The 18,099-nt window shown below is 36.2% G+C and overlaps 2 protein-coding genes across 3 annotated transcripts in view; one reads left to right on the top strand and one right to left on the bottom strand.

Annotated features, from left to right (window-relative positions):
• Positions 1–118: 118 nt before the first annotated feature.
• LOC109030248 (protein OPI10 homolog) lies at positions 119–6,533 on the top strand. Its single transcript, XM_019041112.2, has 3 exons — positions 119–348; positions 1,600–1,729; positions 3,015–6,533. Exons 1-3 carry the CDS (start codon positions 307–309, stop codon positions 3,458–3,460), a joined length of 618 nt encoding a protein of 205 aa, XP_018896657.1. The 5' UTR covers positions 119–306; the 3' UTR covers positions 3,461–6,533.
• Positions 6,534–9,903: 3,370 nt separating this feature from the next.
• The window catches only part of LOC109030277 (probable Rho GTPase-activating protein CG5521), a 31,182-nt gene continuing 22,986 nt past the window's right edge, over positions 9,904–18,099 (bottom strand). For both annotated transcript variants that reach the window (XM_019041161.2, XM_019041162.2), the window contains 6 exons: positions 16,922–17,974; positions 16,125–16,283; positions 15,001–15,128; positions 14,218–14,321; positions 12,726–12,785; positions 9,904–11,835 (listed from right to left, as the gene is read on the bottom strand). In XM_019041161.2, coding sequence (XP_018896706.2) covers positions 11,729–11,835; positions 12,726–12,785; positions 14,218–14,321; positions 15,001–15,128; positions 16,125–16,283; positions 16,922–17,974 — 1,611 coding nt within the window. In that variant the 3' untranslated portion in view covers positions 9,904–11,728. The remainder of the gene's footprint in view (positions 11,836–12,725; positions 12,786–14,217; positions 14,322–15,000; positions 15,129–16,124; positions 16,284–16,921; positions 17,975–18,099) is intronic.

Raw genomic sequence — 18,099 nt, 5'->3', positions numbered from 1 at the left:
CGCCCATCTTGGCGAACTCTACCGGATTTTGATAGTACTTGTTAAGTTACCAGTTTCCCTGTTAGAGAGCGTTGTTGTATAGAACATACTAGAAAAGTTTTGTTTACAACCGGGAGCTTTCTAACCTCTTGAAAAGTTGCTAATCAGATAATCAGAATGCATGGATGTATGCGAAGAGTGCGCTGAGTAATTTATTTTCAACTAGTCCTTATTAATTTATTATATTTAAATTAATTTTCTATTTAGTGTAAAAGCACTTAAGTTTTAAATTATCATAACCAATTTCCAGTGCCTTAAGTAGTTATCATGGCTAATGCCATGTTTGGCGTTATCGTTTCTGGCAGACAGGTTTGTTCAACTTTTTTCAATTTTTGCTCTTATTTATCCTATTGCTTTCAGAACTCTGTAGCAAAACGGCCTAACTTGAAGTTCTGAAGCTTAATTTATTATTCACTTATGAAACCTCACTCTATTTCCATATTAGGTATGCCCTAATTTCAAACGGAGAGGTATGGCTTCAAAGTTAATAATCACGGAAGTATTTTCTTTTTCTTAACAATCATCTCTTTAAATTCGATCCAGATTTTTTCACAAGTTCCTACTGAATTCTTTTGAAAGGCATGCTGGATGTTACAGAGTTTACCAAGTAATCTGAGATATTTTTGCTGCCTAGTAGGTATCTACCAAACCTGTCTCATTCCCAAACTAAGCTTCACCAATAGGTTCAATGTTGCCCAACAATTTAGCAAGAAGATTGAAAACAGAAGACCTGACAACGAGGAGAAAGGTATTTACCAAATTAACTGTACAGAATGCAATAAATTCTACATAGGACAGACCAGCCGTTCACTGAAAGTAAGAGCCCAAGAACATAAAAGATGTGTTAGAAATAGACAAACAGAGAAATCAGCAGTAGCTCTACACTACTGGGAAGAAGGACACGAAATATCGTTTGAACCGAAACTGCTAAGAAAAGTCACTGAGAAAAATAAACTAGACATATGGGAAAGTATTTACATGTACCAAAATAAGAACAACATTTTTAATACGGATCTAACGGGAGTAAATAACAGACTGTTTACAACAATACACTCGAGATGTGACAACGATGGAGGGACGGGAAATAATCCGGGACCGAAATCAGCTGATTGGAATTGACCAGTCGCGCCGATGATGGAGGGCAGGTAACCTCCGAAACGCGTCCGCTTCCGTGAAAAGAAGATTTTATGCAAGTGAGTGGTTCAAAAATTGTCTTAAAAGTTTTTTAAATTTTTTAGAATCTTAAATTTTACTCTTGTGTAGTGTTTTAAACTCCTAAAAAAAAAAAAAAAAAAAAAAAAAAAAAAAATCGTTTCATCTGTCTCATTCCACCTCTCCAGCTTGTCTGCTGTATCCGAATTCTAAAATGGTAGTTAGAAGGGCTTGATCAATGCTTATTTTACTATATCTATGCGGAACGTAGCAAAACAATTAAACAATCTGAGGGCTTACCTCAATTTTCTCTCATTCTAGGCTTGCATGATCAGGAATAGGGTATTGTACATCCCTGAATTTTCGTATCTCTTTATTTTCATTTTACTCTATATTTTCTCCTCGCAGGTCCAAACAAATTTTGAATTCAATGGTTCAACCCAGTTTTTGATCACAATACCAGATGCAGACAATATAAATCACATTGTTGTCTTTTTAACTGGAGCAACTTTGTTTCCTGACGGAATGGCAGGTTTAGGTAAATTTTTTATCTTTGCTAATCTTTCATTGCCTACAAGAACTAAAAAGGCGTCACTATGTTATTGTGGTGTCATGCTAGTAGATGAACCTTAGCTGCAGGTCAATATGTGTTTGTGTGGTGTAGATATTTTTTAGGGGTTGATCTGATGCAAAAATTCATGAGAACCCTGTAAAAAGAGGATAAAATTTTACTTTTGAAAATTGACCCATCCACGAATGACATTGTCAGTTTATTGGTGATGTAAAGGCCGAATACTGAGAATTGTTACTCCACTACTAGCGTTTCAAATGAACCGCTCACATAGCGTTGGCCAATCAAAGGCTGCTCTGATCGGTTGACGCAGCAATTTCCTCTATCATCGATTACCTGGATGATCTGAAGATGATAGTCATTTTTGTAAACATCCACTAGCCTGTTGTCTCAAAATGAGAGATACTGCAGAGTAGTTACAGCCTCTCCCTTCAATTGGGCAAGGGATTGAATTTAAGTCCCTGATCCTAACATGCACACAATTGTAGTAACGTAGGAGATGGATTCACTTGAACAGACTGCTCCAGTTGTTTTCCTATTTAATTGCATGTGGACCTTGTTGAACTTTAGCACCTGATAAATTGCCACAAATTGCGTCCAACACTGTATTAAAAGTTACCCCTGATAATAGTATAAAAAATTATTTCCGACTGCTAAAATAATCTCGAAGATTACTATGGTACGATTTTCATATTTCCTCCAAATTCAAATAAAAAACTGTTGGTTTGTAGATTTTTCAGGTGTTTAACTGTATGGAGAAGTATATTCTACGTTTGAGAATCAAGCATTGAATAGGTATCTCTCAGTTGACAGTTGTAGTGTATTTTTCAATGTAATTTAGATTTTTTCACACTGAGTGATCTTGAGGGTACAGGCATACCAATTCATTTTTATTTTCACATCTTGAAACACTTCAGAATTCAAAATATAAAATAAGTACAAGTAATAATAATTAGTAGATATTGATGTAAAAGTTATACATAACTTCCTACTAATTCATTATTGTGTTACAGCGATATTCATCATAATGTTCAAATATCAGAAAAAAAGTTCAAAGTTTTAAGAAAATTCTTAATTTTGACTTCTATGGCCTTTTTTATGCCGAAAGTAGCAAGCCTGCCACGTTTTCATTCATTGGCCGCTAATTAATATCCGAACTGATTTATACTCTTATTTTATGAGAAATGTCATTGAGTAATGAAATAAATTTTGATGATCAGTGTCTATTCAGTTTTGTTGCTCTTTTTTTCAGTCTACTTCAGTTGGCCAGATCCTTTTGCCCCACCAAGTTTTCAACTCTTAGGTTGTCTGTCGAATGAAAAACCATCAGCAATTTTCAAAATTTCTAATCTGAAAAGAAGTGGTGAAGGAGATCAAGTGAACAGTTTTCCCTTTGGTACCCAAGCAATCTCACACGTCGCTCAGATAGGTATCTCCATTGAACCTATCAATATTGTTGCACAACAGAATCAAATCCTCGAAAGTGCATCAGAATCCAATAAAGCTAAGTTTGTCGAGTTTACAGAAAAAACTGTACAATATTTATTTAATTATGTTTGCAGTTTTTCGGTATCTCCTACGCAAGCCCTTCAGAATCCCAATGAACCGTACATTCCAATGTCCGCTATAAAAAATTGGTACGAAACTTTCCGGCGGAAATTAGAATTAAATCCAAACTTCTGGCAAGCGTTAAATTAATTTTGTAATTTTCTATCAGATTTTCTGTATTATTCTTATTTTGTAACCTCGTGTCCCCGTTTATATTCCGCATACTTTTGTTCAGCAAAAGTTTAAAACGGTTTTTACTTAACTTTTGATAATTGGTTTTGTTTTCACCTTTTTTTATTTTTTCTTTTTTTCCCTTTCTTACTCACCTAGACTGAACTCTATGTGTAATCAGTGAACTTGAGCTTACCTGAAGAGCTCAGTTAGCTTAGGAGTTGCATGCCCCTTAACTTTTACATTGTAGAATTGGAGCTTTAACACAGCTGAACCTAGAGCTTAAACCAATTAAGACTCTTCTTGGAATGGCCTCAATGAAATGAAATAGAAAAATATGTTTCTTTTGCAACTGATTGATCCTAATTTTCAAATCAAGATTAAAAGAAATCCTATGTCCGGAACTTACAGAAAGAGCTTGAATATTAAGTACCCAAAGGATATAGTCTGAATAATTTTCATTGAACACTGGTTTTGTTGTGTTCTCTAATATCGTCATCAGATTAAAGTATGACGTAAATATTTAAACTTGAGCTTTTTGTAATATTCCTATTGGAAAATCGGAAAACTACTGGACATCCTGCGTTTTCCAAAGAAATCATAAGACGCTTCTCTTTGAGAGGCAAAAAAATATGCAACCTTCTCAAGAAGAAAAAAAAAAAACTAATACTATTTCCAATTAGATTCAGTCGCTTTTGCTTAAAAATTGAAATCAATAATTGAGTTCAGCCCCACAGTACTGCCATTTTTAAATCGATAATGTTAAGATTAACAAAGCATGATACTCGACTATACAAATATTTCTACTTTTAAAGTGGATTAAGCCTACAAAAACATTACTTTGTAGGATATTTCTCAATTTCGAAGTCGACTTTTTTTTTCTTACATCAAATATTTTAAAATGTACTTGTACACTAAATTTTCTTGTTAGACTGTTCCTGAAAAAATCAAATGGTTCATTTGCCAGTGTTTGTTGCTTTGTTTTACAGTAAGACCTCGGTTTATTGGATTGCGATTTAACAAATTGAACTTCCGGTCTCTTCAAGGGCCTAAGATAATTCAAATTTACAGATCAATTCGTCAGCCCTGTGAAATCCTTTAAATCGAGGTCTTACTGTGTTCAGAAGTAACATTGTGGAAGGCAGCAGTTCCATTAGGCTGGAGCTGATAGCACTACTTACTTCTAAGTCCTATTTGGCACCAATTTGGTCATGTGTGAGCAAGAGCATGCATTCTTGAATTTGTTTCCCGAAAATCCCGCTCTAATTAGCATAATATTTCATTTTGAGGATAAGTGTATTTTCATCAGATGTCAATGAGAAATTTTAATAGGAACGCTCCATTGGAATCGGCCAAAGCTGGACTATATCAACACAATACCAAAACGTGTTTTGTAATTAGTTTCTGGAATATTCGCAGTAATGCGTGCTTCATCATGTCTAATTGACAATAATGTACAAATAACATACCACCCCCTCAGATTTACTAGTGTGTAAAAACAGTTTCTTTCAGTAAGCGTAAAATTGTCAGCTCATTCCTCATTTTAAGTATGATTGATCTCATAATGTCTTTATCACCTTTCAGATCAGTTAAGTATATCCTTGCAACTAGTGGTTCAGTACAGAAATTTGTTATTTAACTGGGGGGAAAAAATACTTCAAGATCAGGAAGGAACGATTTTATGCAGCCTGGGTCAAGCGGCAGTAATTTCGGATGAAGGGGTTGGAGGCCTGTAAGTCTAAAAAAGTGTTTGAGATGTGGGTAGACCTTGAACGACTGTTGCAGAATAGGTGAAAACTAGTGAGCAAAATTACTTTCTTATTAGCCAAAGTTATTTCAAAGGTAAAAATTTTGAAGTTGTTTATATTCCATGTAAATAGGTACCTCCTGTTGTCCAAAGTAAGAATGCTGCTACTTCACTCTAGGATTTTCAGTTTTTTTTCTGACAAAATTTTCTTTCACAAGCAATCGTGCAATACTTGCACCGAGATGGAAAAAAGAAACACTTGATACCTAATAGCTTGATGTGTCTCAAGTGGGGGAACCCCATTTGAAAATATTGATATTAGAAAGGGCTGCTCCCCCTCCCCCCGTCAAAAGTTTTCCCCTTTGATGATTAGGACAACAGTCCATACTGGAACATTTTAACTCAATAATTGAAAAGTTATGGCGTATTGAGAGTTTCTCTTGCCCATTCCGGTATGTTTCTAGAATGAATATGCTGTTTCATCAGGTCTCATCCTGTGAACAATGACGAAAGAAGGTAATCTGGTTTTTTATGTGCTTGAGTGTTTTGTTCCAAAAAAAATTGCAAAATCTAGGGTAATGTTATAGCGTTCTTACTATTGATGGCAAAATAACAGTCGCCAGCAGTAGCAACCCACAGTAAATGGCAACAATGTTTTTCTTCTAGAACTGCCAATTTAGAACCCAAGAAACTTCCTCAAGCATCTTCAAGCTCTGCCACTTGACACTAGCTGCACATCATCAACTTTAGTAGCCCTGCATATCAGTCAATTGCATTTTATTTTTTCGCAGTCAAAATTTATGGAGCCAGTATCGCTAAGCAAACTCCAGTCGACCGACTTAGATCAGAGCTCTCTGAAATTTTCGGAAAAGACGTCAAGATCTGTGTATCTGCATTTAATTTTTTGCTCAATAAAACTTTCACTAAGGCTCGGTTTCCCGCTCTTAATTTTTTATTTTCTGTACTAATCAATCTTATTCTTTTATGTTGAACTCAAGTTATGTTCACTTAACACAATGTGTTCTGTAACTTAGAAATGTTTCTTTAATTTATTTTTTATGAGAGATTGTGATAAACTTGTGTGATTTTCTCAACCACTGTGGGTCTTCATGAAAACCAGACAAATTTAGATCCTCGAGTATTTGTAATTTTGTAATTGTATAAAGTTTCAGTTTTTAATTTCTCGATGAGAAAAACCTGTGAAATTGTCAACTGTACTTGGAAGATTGTAAATTTCTTGTTTTTCTGTCCTTCAAAAGCTTTTCTTTAAAGCATTTTGATTAATACATATATTTGTAAAAATTAGTTTCTTGTTAATTACAATACCTTTTTTTGCATTTCTAAAAGGACTATGCGCTTAATAGTTTTGGAGAACTAGGATGATGAAGCTTACTTTTGGAATGACTCTTATACTTGTGCATCTTGAATACTTTGGAAATGAATTTTCAATTTTTTTTTTTCCAAAATGCGGGTGTTTCTTCCTTTCACTGAATTGATTTTTCAGTCATTCACAGAGGGAATTGTCAATGAAGTTATTGCAAATTTCATGCATTTGAAAATGATAGTTAGTCCAGGCAATAGAGGATTTTTGAGGGAAAGTTTAGTCGAACTAGCAATTATGGGCTAACTTTATGTTTTTTGGGTCGTAGAATCCGAATTTCGACTTGCCTGACAGATCCGACCCTCCCCCCGGCCGCCATTTTGAAAAAAACGACTAAAATTCACGGTTTTTCCCCATTTTTCGCTCATAACTTTTTTTCTGTTCAAAATATCGAAAATCCCGCCACTTCTGTCGAAAGACGATTAAATTTGAAAGAGATTGGTCTATGCATATGTACACTTAACGTGAAAATCACGAGAATGAGAGCGCGACGAAGGCAGCGGGAGATATCGATCTTGCGCCATTAGATACGAGGGTCATCCAAAAAGTAAGGTTTCCTACCTTGTATCTTCCGAGCGGAAAGAGATAAATCAAATCGGTAAAGAAGCACATATTAGGCATACTTTAAGCTTTAAAACAAGCTCAAGTGTTTGAAAATCGGTCAAAGGATTCGCAAATAAACTTAATTTTACAGAGACAACCTCCTATCGCCGCGTGCCCACCTTCGGGGTCAGGATGCGCGGAGAGTCGATTATTGAAGACTCGGGTTATCGCCTCTATACATCACATCAACAAGGAATTTTAACGTTTTCATTTAGTAGGCCTTACCTTACTTTTTGACGTAGTCTCCACATCTTTTTTGACATTTCTGGTATCATTACAGCAGCTTCTTGATGCCTTCCGCGTAGAAGTTTTCGCCTTGACTCCAAAACCAGTCATTGACAGCGATCTGCACTTCCAAATCAGTTGCTTTGCGTAGGGAAATTTTCCCCCAATCCTTCAAACTCTCTTACTTTAGCTTAATGTGACTTTCATTTGTTCCCGAGCGGAAAAACTTCCACAATGGAAGCGATTTTCAACTGATTCAGAGGCACAGATAGCTGTCAATGACTGGTTTCAGAGTCAAGGCGAAAGCTCCTATACGCGGAGGGCATCAAGAAGATGCTGTACAAATACCAGAAATGTCAAAAAAAGATGTGGAGACTACGTCAAAAAGTAAGGTAAGGCCTACTCAATGAAAACTTTAAAATTCCTTGTTGATGTGATGTATAGAGGCGATAACCCGAGTCTTCAATAATCGACTCTCCGCGCATCCTGACCTCGGAGGTGGGCACGCGGCGATAGGAGGTTGTCTCTGTAAAATTAAGTTTACTCGCGAATCCTTTGACCGATTTTCAAACACTTGAGCTTGTTTTAAAGCTTAGAGTATGCCTAATATGTGCTTTTTTACCGATTTTATTTGTCTCGTTTCGCTCGGAAGATACAAGGTAGGGAACCTTACAGTTTGGATGACCCTCGTACGTTACACCCTTTATCCCCGCAAACCTTTACGTGTAAGTCATATTAAACAAGCAGTTATTTCAATAGATTATTTTATTAATCCCATTACATAAATGACTGATTACGGATTTAGACAAAATCAAAAATATTTTCAAAATGTGGATATGTTTGGTTGGTAGTTAGTCCAATCGTGGGCGTTTGGTAGCTCGGTGCAACGAAGTTCTAACTTTTGGTGACGGACAGGTGGATGGGCCTGGTTCTCCTCCATAGACATCACGGCCGGCGTTGATCTCCGACTCTAACACAGTATCCAGAATATGAAGCTAGAAGTCAGACGAAAAAAAAAAAGAAAAGGAAAGGAAAGAAAAGAAAAGGGGAAAAAAAGGAACCTAAACCGATGGAAGATTAAAATTTTCGCATCACTAATCCCAAATAGAAAAAGCATTCTTGTTTCCTGTATCTAGCAGTCTGGTGTTCATACATGGTGTGTATTTCTGATAATCCTTACCGAAATTTCTGGTAATGATTTTCAGGAATACATGTCACTAACGAACACCTGATTGTTTAATAAAGCTTGTAATGGTATTTCTTCTATGCAAGAAGTTTTTGATAACAAGCGAGCAGTGTAAAAGAAATAACAAACCTCTAGGCTCATTGTTTATTTCTGGGTGTGGGCTTTCTGGAAGGTCTTGAACTTCAGTCATGACAGCTTCAAAATCTTCTTCTGTACTTGGCTCGTCGAAAAAGTCATAAGCTTCAACATCATCCTCTTCCTTAGAGTCCGCTAAAGCAATTTCAGGCATGTTTTCGCATGTATCACTGCAGTTGATGCACAATGCTGAGCATTTAAGCCCACCTTTCCTGCAACCGCACGCGCCTGGACAACTCGTTTTGCACTTGCAGGATTATCAGAAATACACACCATATATGAACACCAGACTGCTTGATACAGTAAACCAGAATGCTTTTTCTATTTGGGATTAGTAATGCAAAAATTTTAATCTTCCTTCAATTTAGGTTCCTTTCCCCCCCTTTTCTTTCCTTCCCTTTTCTTTTCTTTCCTTTCCTTTCCTTTCCTTTCCTTTTCTTTTTTTTTCGTCTGACTTCTAGCTTCATATTCTGGATACTGTGTTAGAGTCGGAGATCAACGCCGGCCGTGATGTCTATGAACGGGAACCAGGCTCAGCCATCTGTCCGTCACCAAAAGTTAGAACTTCGATGCACCGAGCTGCCAAACGCACACGATTGGACTAACTCACTTACTTATCAAACATGTCCACATTTTGAAAATATTTTTGATTTTGTCTAAATCCGTAATCAGTCATTTATGTAATGGGATTAATAAAATAATACATTGAAATAACCGCTTGTTTAATATGACTGACACGTAAAGGGTTGCAGGGATGCAGGGTGTTAAGTATCTAATGGCGCAAGATCGATATCTCCCGCTGCCTTCGTCGCGCTCCCATTCTCGCGATTTTCACGCTAAGTGTACATATGTATATACCAATCTCTTGCAAATTTAATCGTCTTTTGACAGAAGTGGCGGGATTTTCGATATTTTGAACAGAAAAAAAGTTATGAGCGAAAAATGGGGAAAAACCGTGAATTTTAGTCGTTTTTTCAAAATGGCGGCCGGGGGGAGGGTCGGATCTGTCAGGCAAGTCGAAATTCGGATTCTACGACCCAAAAAACATAAAGTTAGCCCATAATTGCTAGTTCGACTAAACTTTCCCTCAAACCTCCTATTTTGAGCTCTATTGCCTGGACTAAGTGGAAAAAAAAAAATCAAAATTGAATATAAAAATTGAATCAATGATTATTAGAATTCTATTTACAGAATTCAATATTGCACATTGGATAAAACTTCACAGAAAAATAAATAAAATTTGATTGAAGAGTCAACCATAACACAGCAAAATAAATAATTCTGCATACAAATGAACTTACAATAAAGATGCATTCAAAGACAAAGAATGTCACCCTCTAGTCAACGATTGACTTTAGACTCTTTCCCTTCATGATAATATACCGCTCCTTGAGCTATTCTAAAAATTCTTTCCAATGAATTTAGGATCACTTACAAAAAATGAGGAAAAAATAAAAGCCAAGAATGAAAGTAGACCCAACAATTTGTAGAAAGAAATGAAAATTGCCCCATGTGACGCAGTGGCATGCCGTGCTTGGTAGTAAATCGATTGATCCCATCTAAACCGATGGAAAAGGATCAATTATCAGGATATTCCAACAAACACCTTAACAAACTCTTTACTACAGTTTCAAGAGGAACAATATCAAAAGTCATTAATTCTTTCTTCTCCACTGATGTCACTTGGTCATGATAACATACCTGGTTTCTTCTGATACCAGGTCAGAACAGGATTTTTGATCGGCAATCAGGAGAGTATGGGTCGGTAAATTATTTTAATCAAGAAAAACAGAACCTGCCTACTGCACCCATGTATCCAAAAACTGATTATATTCTACCAAAAAGTGATGATTGGATCAGAGATGCAAATAAAGTTCTAAAACAGAATTTTCAAAATTTTAGGACAAAAAACGAGCAAAACACTAATTTTTTTTTCTTGATCAACGATGATTTAGAAACAGGAAATAATCATCTTCTAAATCTGATGCTTGGAGCCAAGGGATTTTAGGTTAACATCACTGATTTGAAAAATGGGGGGGGGGGGGCAATGTAAGGCAAACTTGTAGCCCGAAATTTAATTTAGGGTCATCAGAATAACTCTAGAAGTCTTTTCACTATGAAACATGCCTACTGGTTTAAGTTAATCTTTTGAAAAAAATACAATACTTGAACGTAGAACCTTCCTCAAGAATATACAGAATGCTAAAATTCTGTTTTTCTAAGGACGTTAGTTACGGTTCTATTGCTGGATGCTAAAGAAGAAACATTTGGTGAAGTACATGTAGTTAATTTATACAATTAAAGCTTGGACTATTTCTGTCTCGTCGAAAACCCAGAAGAATAACCTCTAGTGTAAGGCTATTGTTTTACAGCAAAACATACTCAAAGAAGAGGTAGTAAAATGAAAATTTGAAGTGAAAAACAAGTATAAGTTTTTGGCTCCTGGCTTTTACAAAAGTTTCTTTTAAAGTTCATAGAGTGGTAACAATTCTTTGTCATGTGAATGCATCTGTCTGTTAACAATAATATAGGCAACTGACAGTATTAAAAATAATTAAATAAATAAATAATAAAAAACCTTACACAATAAAATCTTTTTTTTTTAAATAATCGATCGAATTCGTTCCTACAAATGTTATTTATGAGAACCCTAAGTTCCCTTAAATTAACGCCTCTTCGATGAAAAAATGTACGCAAAACAAGTAAAAAAGCTAATCGAACAGAAGGCAATGAGAGAACTGAGGTTTTTAAAATTGGGCTATATCTACACAATGTTCAAGTTACACAATTAACAATAACAATATAATTGGAATGGAATTTTAAATAAAATATCCCACTTTACATACTGCGACTAAAATCAATTAGAAAAATAAGTATGATTTCATTCGTAGGCAATAATTCAGAAAACACAGCAAACTTAAAAGTCTAATTATCACTGGAAGCTCAGCCTTGAGAATTCATTTTCTAAAGTCATTTCAGCTTAGAGCCATCGAGAGACACCCTGACAGAAAGCTTTTTCATCGGGCGGGGAGAGATACCGACCGTATGATTCTCGTCTACAAAATCTGGAGCAGGACCTAAAAAATGTATGGAAATATTATTTCGGGTTGACAAAGATTCAAGAGGAAAAGTAGTGGGAAAATGTCCTCATAAGATAAAATAAATGAAACCTTCGATAACTATTTAACAAAGAACCAACGGATTATTTAAGAGCTGCTCAAAGTTGTATTTTGATAGTTGAAATTTTAAGAGCAATAAAAATAAAATATGATCATTATTATTAAAGATTATAATCTTGAATGAAATAACAGTGGTTCCATCACCGAATTACACATCGCAAATCAACAGAAACTGAGCTCAGAGGGATATAATGCAGGACATCATCTACATACCACGCAAACAATATCGTCACTGATGCAACCTTGAAATTCAGTGATAGCGTTAACGATTAAATGTTCAAGCCATTTGACCCTATCAAACATCGAAACAAATTTGCGACACATGCAGTATGTGACAAGTCTAACGGAGCAGTGGCAAGGAATTTTTGAAAGTTTTTCGTACGTAACATTTTAAGAAAAAAACAAATTGTTCATTAAAAAGTTAAAAAAATCATTTCTGAGGGGAGAAAAGGCTGATTAAGAAACACCCAATCAATCAAAAGCGGAAAATTGAGATGATGTAGCAAAGTGATGACTTAAGATGAGTTCAGTCAACCAACAAACCCTGTTTCCCCTGCCTGGCTACGGCATCAGCACCCACCACAAACATCGTTTAAAACAGGTCTCATTTTCGGCATTTTCAAAACGGTTTCTTTGACATTTAGGGTTAAGAAAATCTCGCAAAATTCCTAAAAACTTGGTGCACTCCATAATTTCAGAGAATGAATTAAAAAGAATGTCAATGACTCGGGTAAGACTATCATCCAGCTTATAAGCTATATAGAGAGCAATTCAAGTGCATACACTACCTTTGCTTAATCTTCCAAGATGCTCAGATGAAGGAATGGAGAAAGACTCAGGATTTTGAGCTGGAAAAAAATCACAAGTCATTTAAATCAACGATTAATTGAGACAAAATACATTAAACTTTGTGAATATTCTCAATATTTTCCTCTAGAACAGTGAAAGGAAAGCTCCAGTATTTTCTTTCTGTTTAAACTGTTTGATGACTAGCCCATGATAATTTCCCTCCTACGGAAGAAAGCCTTGGATGCACTTCAATGCTAGAAGTGATCAGTTAAAACAGACAAACATGTACTTACTGATGTTTCCTATAGCACAGAAGATCGATTTCATCTGAAATAAGGGCACTCTCACTTCTAATTTGTTTTGGTTGAAAACAAATTTACGCAAAATAACTTCTATGGCCCTTAAAAAACAATAAATAGTAATCTACATTCATCTTAATCATTACTCGATTGTTACACAACCATTACTATTACATAGGTTGTCCCAAAAGTACTGCACGTTTTTTTCTTATTGACGAACGGTAGTAGATATCAAAATGCGGTTTGTGTAGTCTTAAAGACCGGCCAATTACCGGTAAAACAAGACAAATCCGAGCTCTCTAAGTCAAAAAATGACAAAGTTACAGCGTTTTGAAAATGACTTGTAGAGGGGACCCCTACGGGATTTTCAGCTTCTTTTCTGGAAAAAAAACAAAGAATTAAGGATTCAAGTGGTTTTATTAAATCAATTTTGCAGAATCTTACCAAGATTACTAGCATTTACTCTTCTTCACTGGATGACTGGACACTAGTTTCCTTCTCAAAATACCCTCCATCACTTGCCACACAGCGCCGCAACTGTTCTTCCCAATTCTTCAAATATGGTTTTTTCGAATTCTTCTTGCCTAATGTTCTTTAAGAAAGTTTCAACAGCTCTTTTCATATCGTTGATATGGAGTTAAACTTCCTGCCTCTTAAGCCCTTTTTCAACGTAGGGAATAACCAAAAATCGCAGGGTGCAAGGTCCGGGCTGATATCATGTTACCAACTTCATTCGATCGCGACGATTTCTCTGTAGAATTTTTGATCAATCAAATCTTTGTTTTTTCCAGAAAAGAAGCTAAAGCAGTACTTTTGGGACAACCTATGTATAAGATAAGCTCCCAGAGCATTTGAATCAAACTATACAATAATGGCAGAAGTCCAAAGACTACAGATCTTCCATGGTTAATGATGTATAGCATGGCTCATTTTTTCAAATTCATTTTCAAATTATTCGATAAATTTTAAAATTTGTCATACGAACAACAGAAAGTCCAAATACTCATGAGTCATGGTGGACATTATTATCTAGGAAGGCCACGGCTCATGAATTTTTGGGCTTCTGCTCTATTGGCATGTCTTCATTCGTTTATACACCTGAATAGCATTATTTTCATAGCCTCGAGATTATACTTTACATGTTAAGAGAGAAAAATCCAGGGATAGCTAATGAAAAGTTCTGAATATTTACCTGGAGTTTTTGGTGCAAATAACTGAGATGAGAATTCTTCGAATGTTGTGAGATTTTTGTGATTTCTTAGTACTGTCTCTAAAGACCTCCAACGTTCTTCATAACTGCAAAATTAGAATAAAGAAATAAGAATCGAGTGTAAGAGAGGTTCCAACAGTAAATCACACTTTAAAAATAAGAAAACCATTTGTGCACAAGAGTTTTTGATGAATCGTGTATTTCGCAAGAAAATGACCCATCTCTTGAAAAATGAGGCAATCGCCCAATTCCTGTAAAAGCAGAGTCTTGCTAAAATGAAACAAAACTTGCCAAAATATTGCAATTCGGCCCAGCTAGTTTTCAGCCTCTAGTTGCATCTCCTCGCAATACAGCTTGGGACTCAAAGCCTTTGGAAGTTGAGATCAAATTTTAGTTTTTCTTGTATTCCCTTTTTTAATGAACCATGTAGAGATTACGCATACCTCGAATGCTATTTCTTCATATATATCTATACCTTTCCACCGAAAATCTTGAAGTTTTCCAAGATTCCATACTGCCCTTTCATAATCATTGCTCTTTCAGTACATTTGAGCTTTTTCTGTGTGGTGGACACCCTGTAAAATGACCTTTGTAATTACTATCAATTCTTTCCATTTTGTTAGTGTGTGATGTCTGTCTAAATGCCTGAGAAACAATATTGAGGACTCTATTGTCACTGGAATAAAATAATCGTGCCGTTTATCCACTTCATTATGTTCTTACATGACATTAGTTGACTTAAAAATAATAAAAGAAAAAACTTACTGATGCTGATAGAATGACAGCGTGGATCGTTTAGCACGTGAAGCACTGAAAGCAGTTGCCCGAATAAGGCCAGCTAAAACAGTCATACTGACAACAGCTTCGTCCCATAGGGGCCCACACAGTGGAATCTACAACAGTAGAAAAGGGTAATTTATAAATTAAATCTTCATCACAAAACATCAAGTCAATTATAAACCTAATTCTTCGACTGGAAATTAAGCTGTTATATAAGGATTAAGCTATTGCTTTTGCTAGGCAACTAGCTACCTTGAGCAGTAATGCATACCAAACAATTTCCCCTCTTTCTTCTCTTTTGACCTTTATTTTATTTTATTTTTTTTTTTTGAAAAACACTGATTTTTCTCTTCAAGGATTTTTCTTTTGACTCATCTACCATAGCATTTTGTGATGTTGTAAGGAAGAAAGAGAGACGTCGGAAGGTAGAAAGAGAGACAGTACAAAAAGCATCTCTCAACACTGATTGTGAGACCCAAAAGTATTCACAATCACCTTCCTACCTGGTCCTAACTAGTTAGCACTAAATAATTTATCTCAGAGAAAGAAAAAGTCTGCAAAATGCAATTTTTCCTGCTAAATGAGCGACATTTTCTGATTATTAAGAGAACAGACACAGGTTGGCAGAAAACCCCAACACTGTTCTACTGAGAAGATGATATGCAAAGTATTCTTCAACAAAACCGTCTTCAGTTTTCCAAAGATGCAGAGATTCTCACCTAGTTAAACCAATAGGGTTTGCTTGAAGAAGGTGTAAAAATCCTCAAAATTCCTCTGATTATATTCATTTTAGAACAGTCCTCGTCCAATAGCCTAATCCTTAAGCCCTAAATTCCCCTAATTTTAACATTTTTTATACAGAAAGGAAAACATTTACGGTATAACAATTGGCCATATGATTCAAAGGCAAGATATTTCCACATCAAATGAGACAAAACAAAACAAAATTAAGTTTCAACCTTAGATAGCTAGATTGATTATCACAAATTGATTGAAAAGTTAAGTACGTTGATGAATTTATCTATGAGAAGACGATTATATCCGTTAGCATTAATGGAATGCTCCCATTACATTCGAGGATAATAGATTTATCACTTGGGAAAAATTACCTCAGGTTTACGGGAGATGGTTACACGAAACAGATGGTAAGGAAGAGGGTAGATTACTATCAGAACATCACAAAACTCCGTAGGAATGACCGAACGCCTGTAATCTCGACTATGTTCGCACCAAACAATGTGAACTTCATCGTTTCCTAGATGCCTTGTCTGTAAAAGATTAAAATGCACTTATGAATTAGATTCAAAGTTAAAAGGTGGAGAGTATGCATAACTTCATACTTCGATATCCCTAAGGTGGATTCATACAAAAATCTACACACTGAAACCAAGTAAAAAAGTTTCGCTAAGATTCTGCATTTACCTTTTTGAGGGGATTAAAAATTAACTCAATAAAAGTTGCAAGCTTAAATCTTATATGCCTGTGACTGTCCACTAAAAAAACTGAATTTCAGGCTGAAAGTAGATGAGCCCAACACTGGCAGTTCTAAAAGCATTTTTCCATTCCATATTTTTCTACCTTCACGCACATTTGCACTGGTTACTCAAAGTGAAACTTGGATGAAAACAAGGTGGAAGAAACCAAGGGTATCACTACCACGGTGGATGACATAAAAAATGTGATTTTTCAAAGGGCGATATCTCAGTTAATGTTGAATGTAAGGAGTTGCTTTTTGGACAGATCTTATTATTGTTAGCTAATCTACAAGAATCAAGTATAAAAAATTGATTCTGCAACCAGTGCAACTGACCCATGAACCGAAATATGACAGGCGAAATGAGAACTTTTTTTTTAATTTTCCGTGAAAAAATTATTAAAACCGATGAGTTATCAAAGCAGTAATTACCTTATTATGAATTGTGTCGTTTGGCATCCTCGTAGCAACATGAAAAATAGCTTCTGTCAAAGAGGTCGCAAAGTAAGGCGCAGTACTTGGACTCGGCTGCAAACCACCCATGAATCCTGTGTGTGAGTCTAGTTGCACTTCCCAAGCAAGCTGTGATATAAATTGCTCGTACGCAGCACTCCCACCACAATTCGACAGAATGACATCTTTATTCTCCTGCCCATCACCAACGTAAATCACAGCAATTTTATGAGTTTCCCTGCACATTTGATTATCTAAATTTCGCAGCTCACGGATCAACTTCTCAGTTCTACTCAGAAGGAATAAGTTCGCCCTCTGAGGTGATGAAGCAAAACCAAGCTGGGAGCCGAAAAGCCGGCAATACTGAAAGACATTGGTCTCGTTCTTGGGCAGTCTTAGATCCCCCGGAACGGTTTGACTGAGGTGAAGCTTATCTTGGTTACTGAACCGCTGGCCCAGGATGGCACTCATCGTTTCTTGCTCCAACTCAACCGAAGAGTTCAACGGCTCGGTTGCGTTGGCGCACTCAGGACTCGTATACTCAACATATTGAAGCAGATCGTTCAGATTGTCCAAATCGGGAGCGGAATTACAAACAGTCGGCAGAATATTGTGAAGTCGGCTGCGCAAAGTGTGCTGAGGTGCATTGTTGACTGCGCACAGGCTGAAAGTATTTTCTTCCGTTGGCCACTTTGGTTGGATTACCACTCTTTGGATCGAATCCGGAACCGCGTAGAGGACTGATGCATCCCAAGATGACTTGCCGTTAAGGTCACGAAGAATAACGCGAACTTGTGCTGGTGCAGTGATCAGATCTGCAGTGGGACCACCGCCGGGGACTTCCAGTGGGGGTAATTCTATGAAGGAAACAGTGTGAGCTGAATTGGTGACAAACAGTTGAATGTTTAAAGCATCCAGGATTTGATTAACTCCTGTGAGACCCGGAACATCATCTTGCTCGCTCACCTGTGAGCATAGCCGGTCGCCTGCCATTGGAAAGTGACCCAACTGATTTACTAAATGTCCGATGACCTGGAAGTAAAAATAAAATGCACGTACATAAACAATCTCAAAGAGAATCGTTCTGAATTTGTTTAGACTCATCTCATAATTCAGATGTTTAATAGAGATATAAAGGATTGAAAGTTTCCAAAATA

This window comes from Bemisia tabaci, chromosome 8, assembly GCF_918797505.1.
Source record: "Bemisia tabaci chromosome 8, PGI_BMITA_v3".
In the NCBI taxonomy this organism is placed as follows: Eukaryota; Metazoa; Arthropoda; class Insecta; order Hemiptera; family Aleyrodidae; genus Bemisia; species Bemisia tabaci.
This window is presented reverse-complemented; position numbering and strand designations above follow the sequence as displayed.

What these genes read in the sequence shown, in the direction of transcription:
- LOC109030248 (XM_019041112.2), top strand. Translation starts at nt 307, where the DNA reads ATGGCTAATGCCATGTTTGGCGTTATCGTTTCTGGCAGACAG. An exon ending in TTATCGTTTCTGGCAGACAG is followed by an intron (nt 349 to 1,599) that starts GTTTGTTCAACT and finishes TTCTCCTCGCAG; the next exon opens with GTCCAAACAAATTTTGAATT. An exon ending in TGACGGAATGGCAGGTTTAG is followed by an intron (nt 1,730 to 3,014) that starts GTAAATTTTTTA and finishes TCTTTTTTTCAG; the next exon opens with TCTACTTCAGTTGGCCAGAT.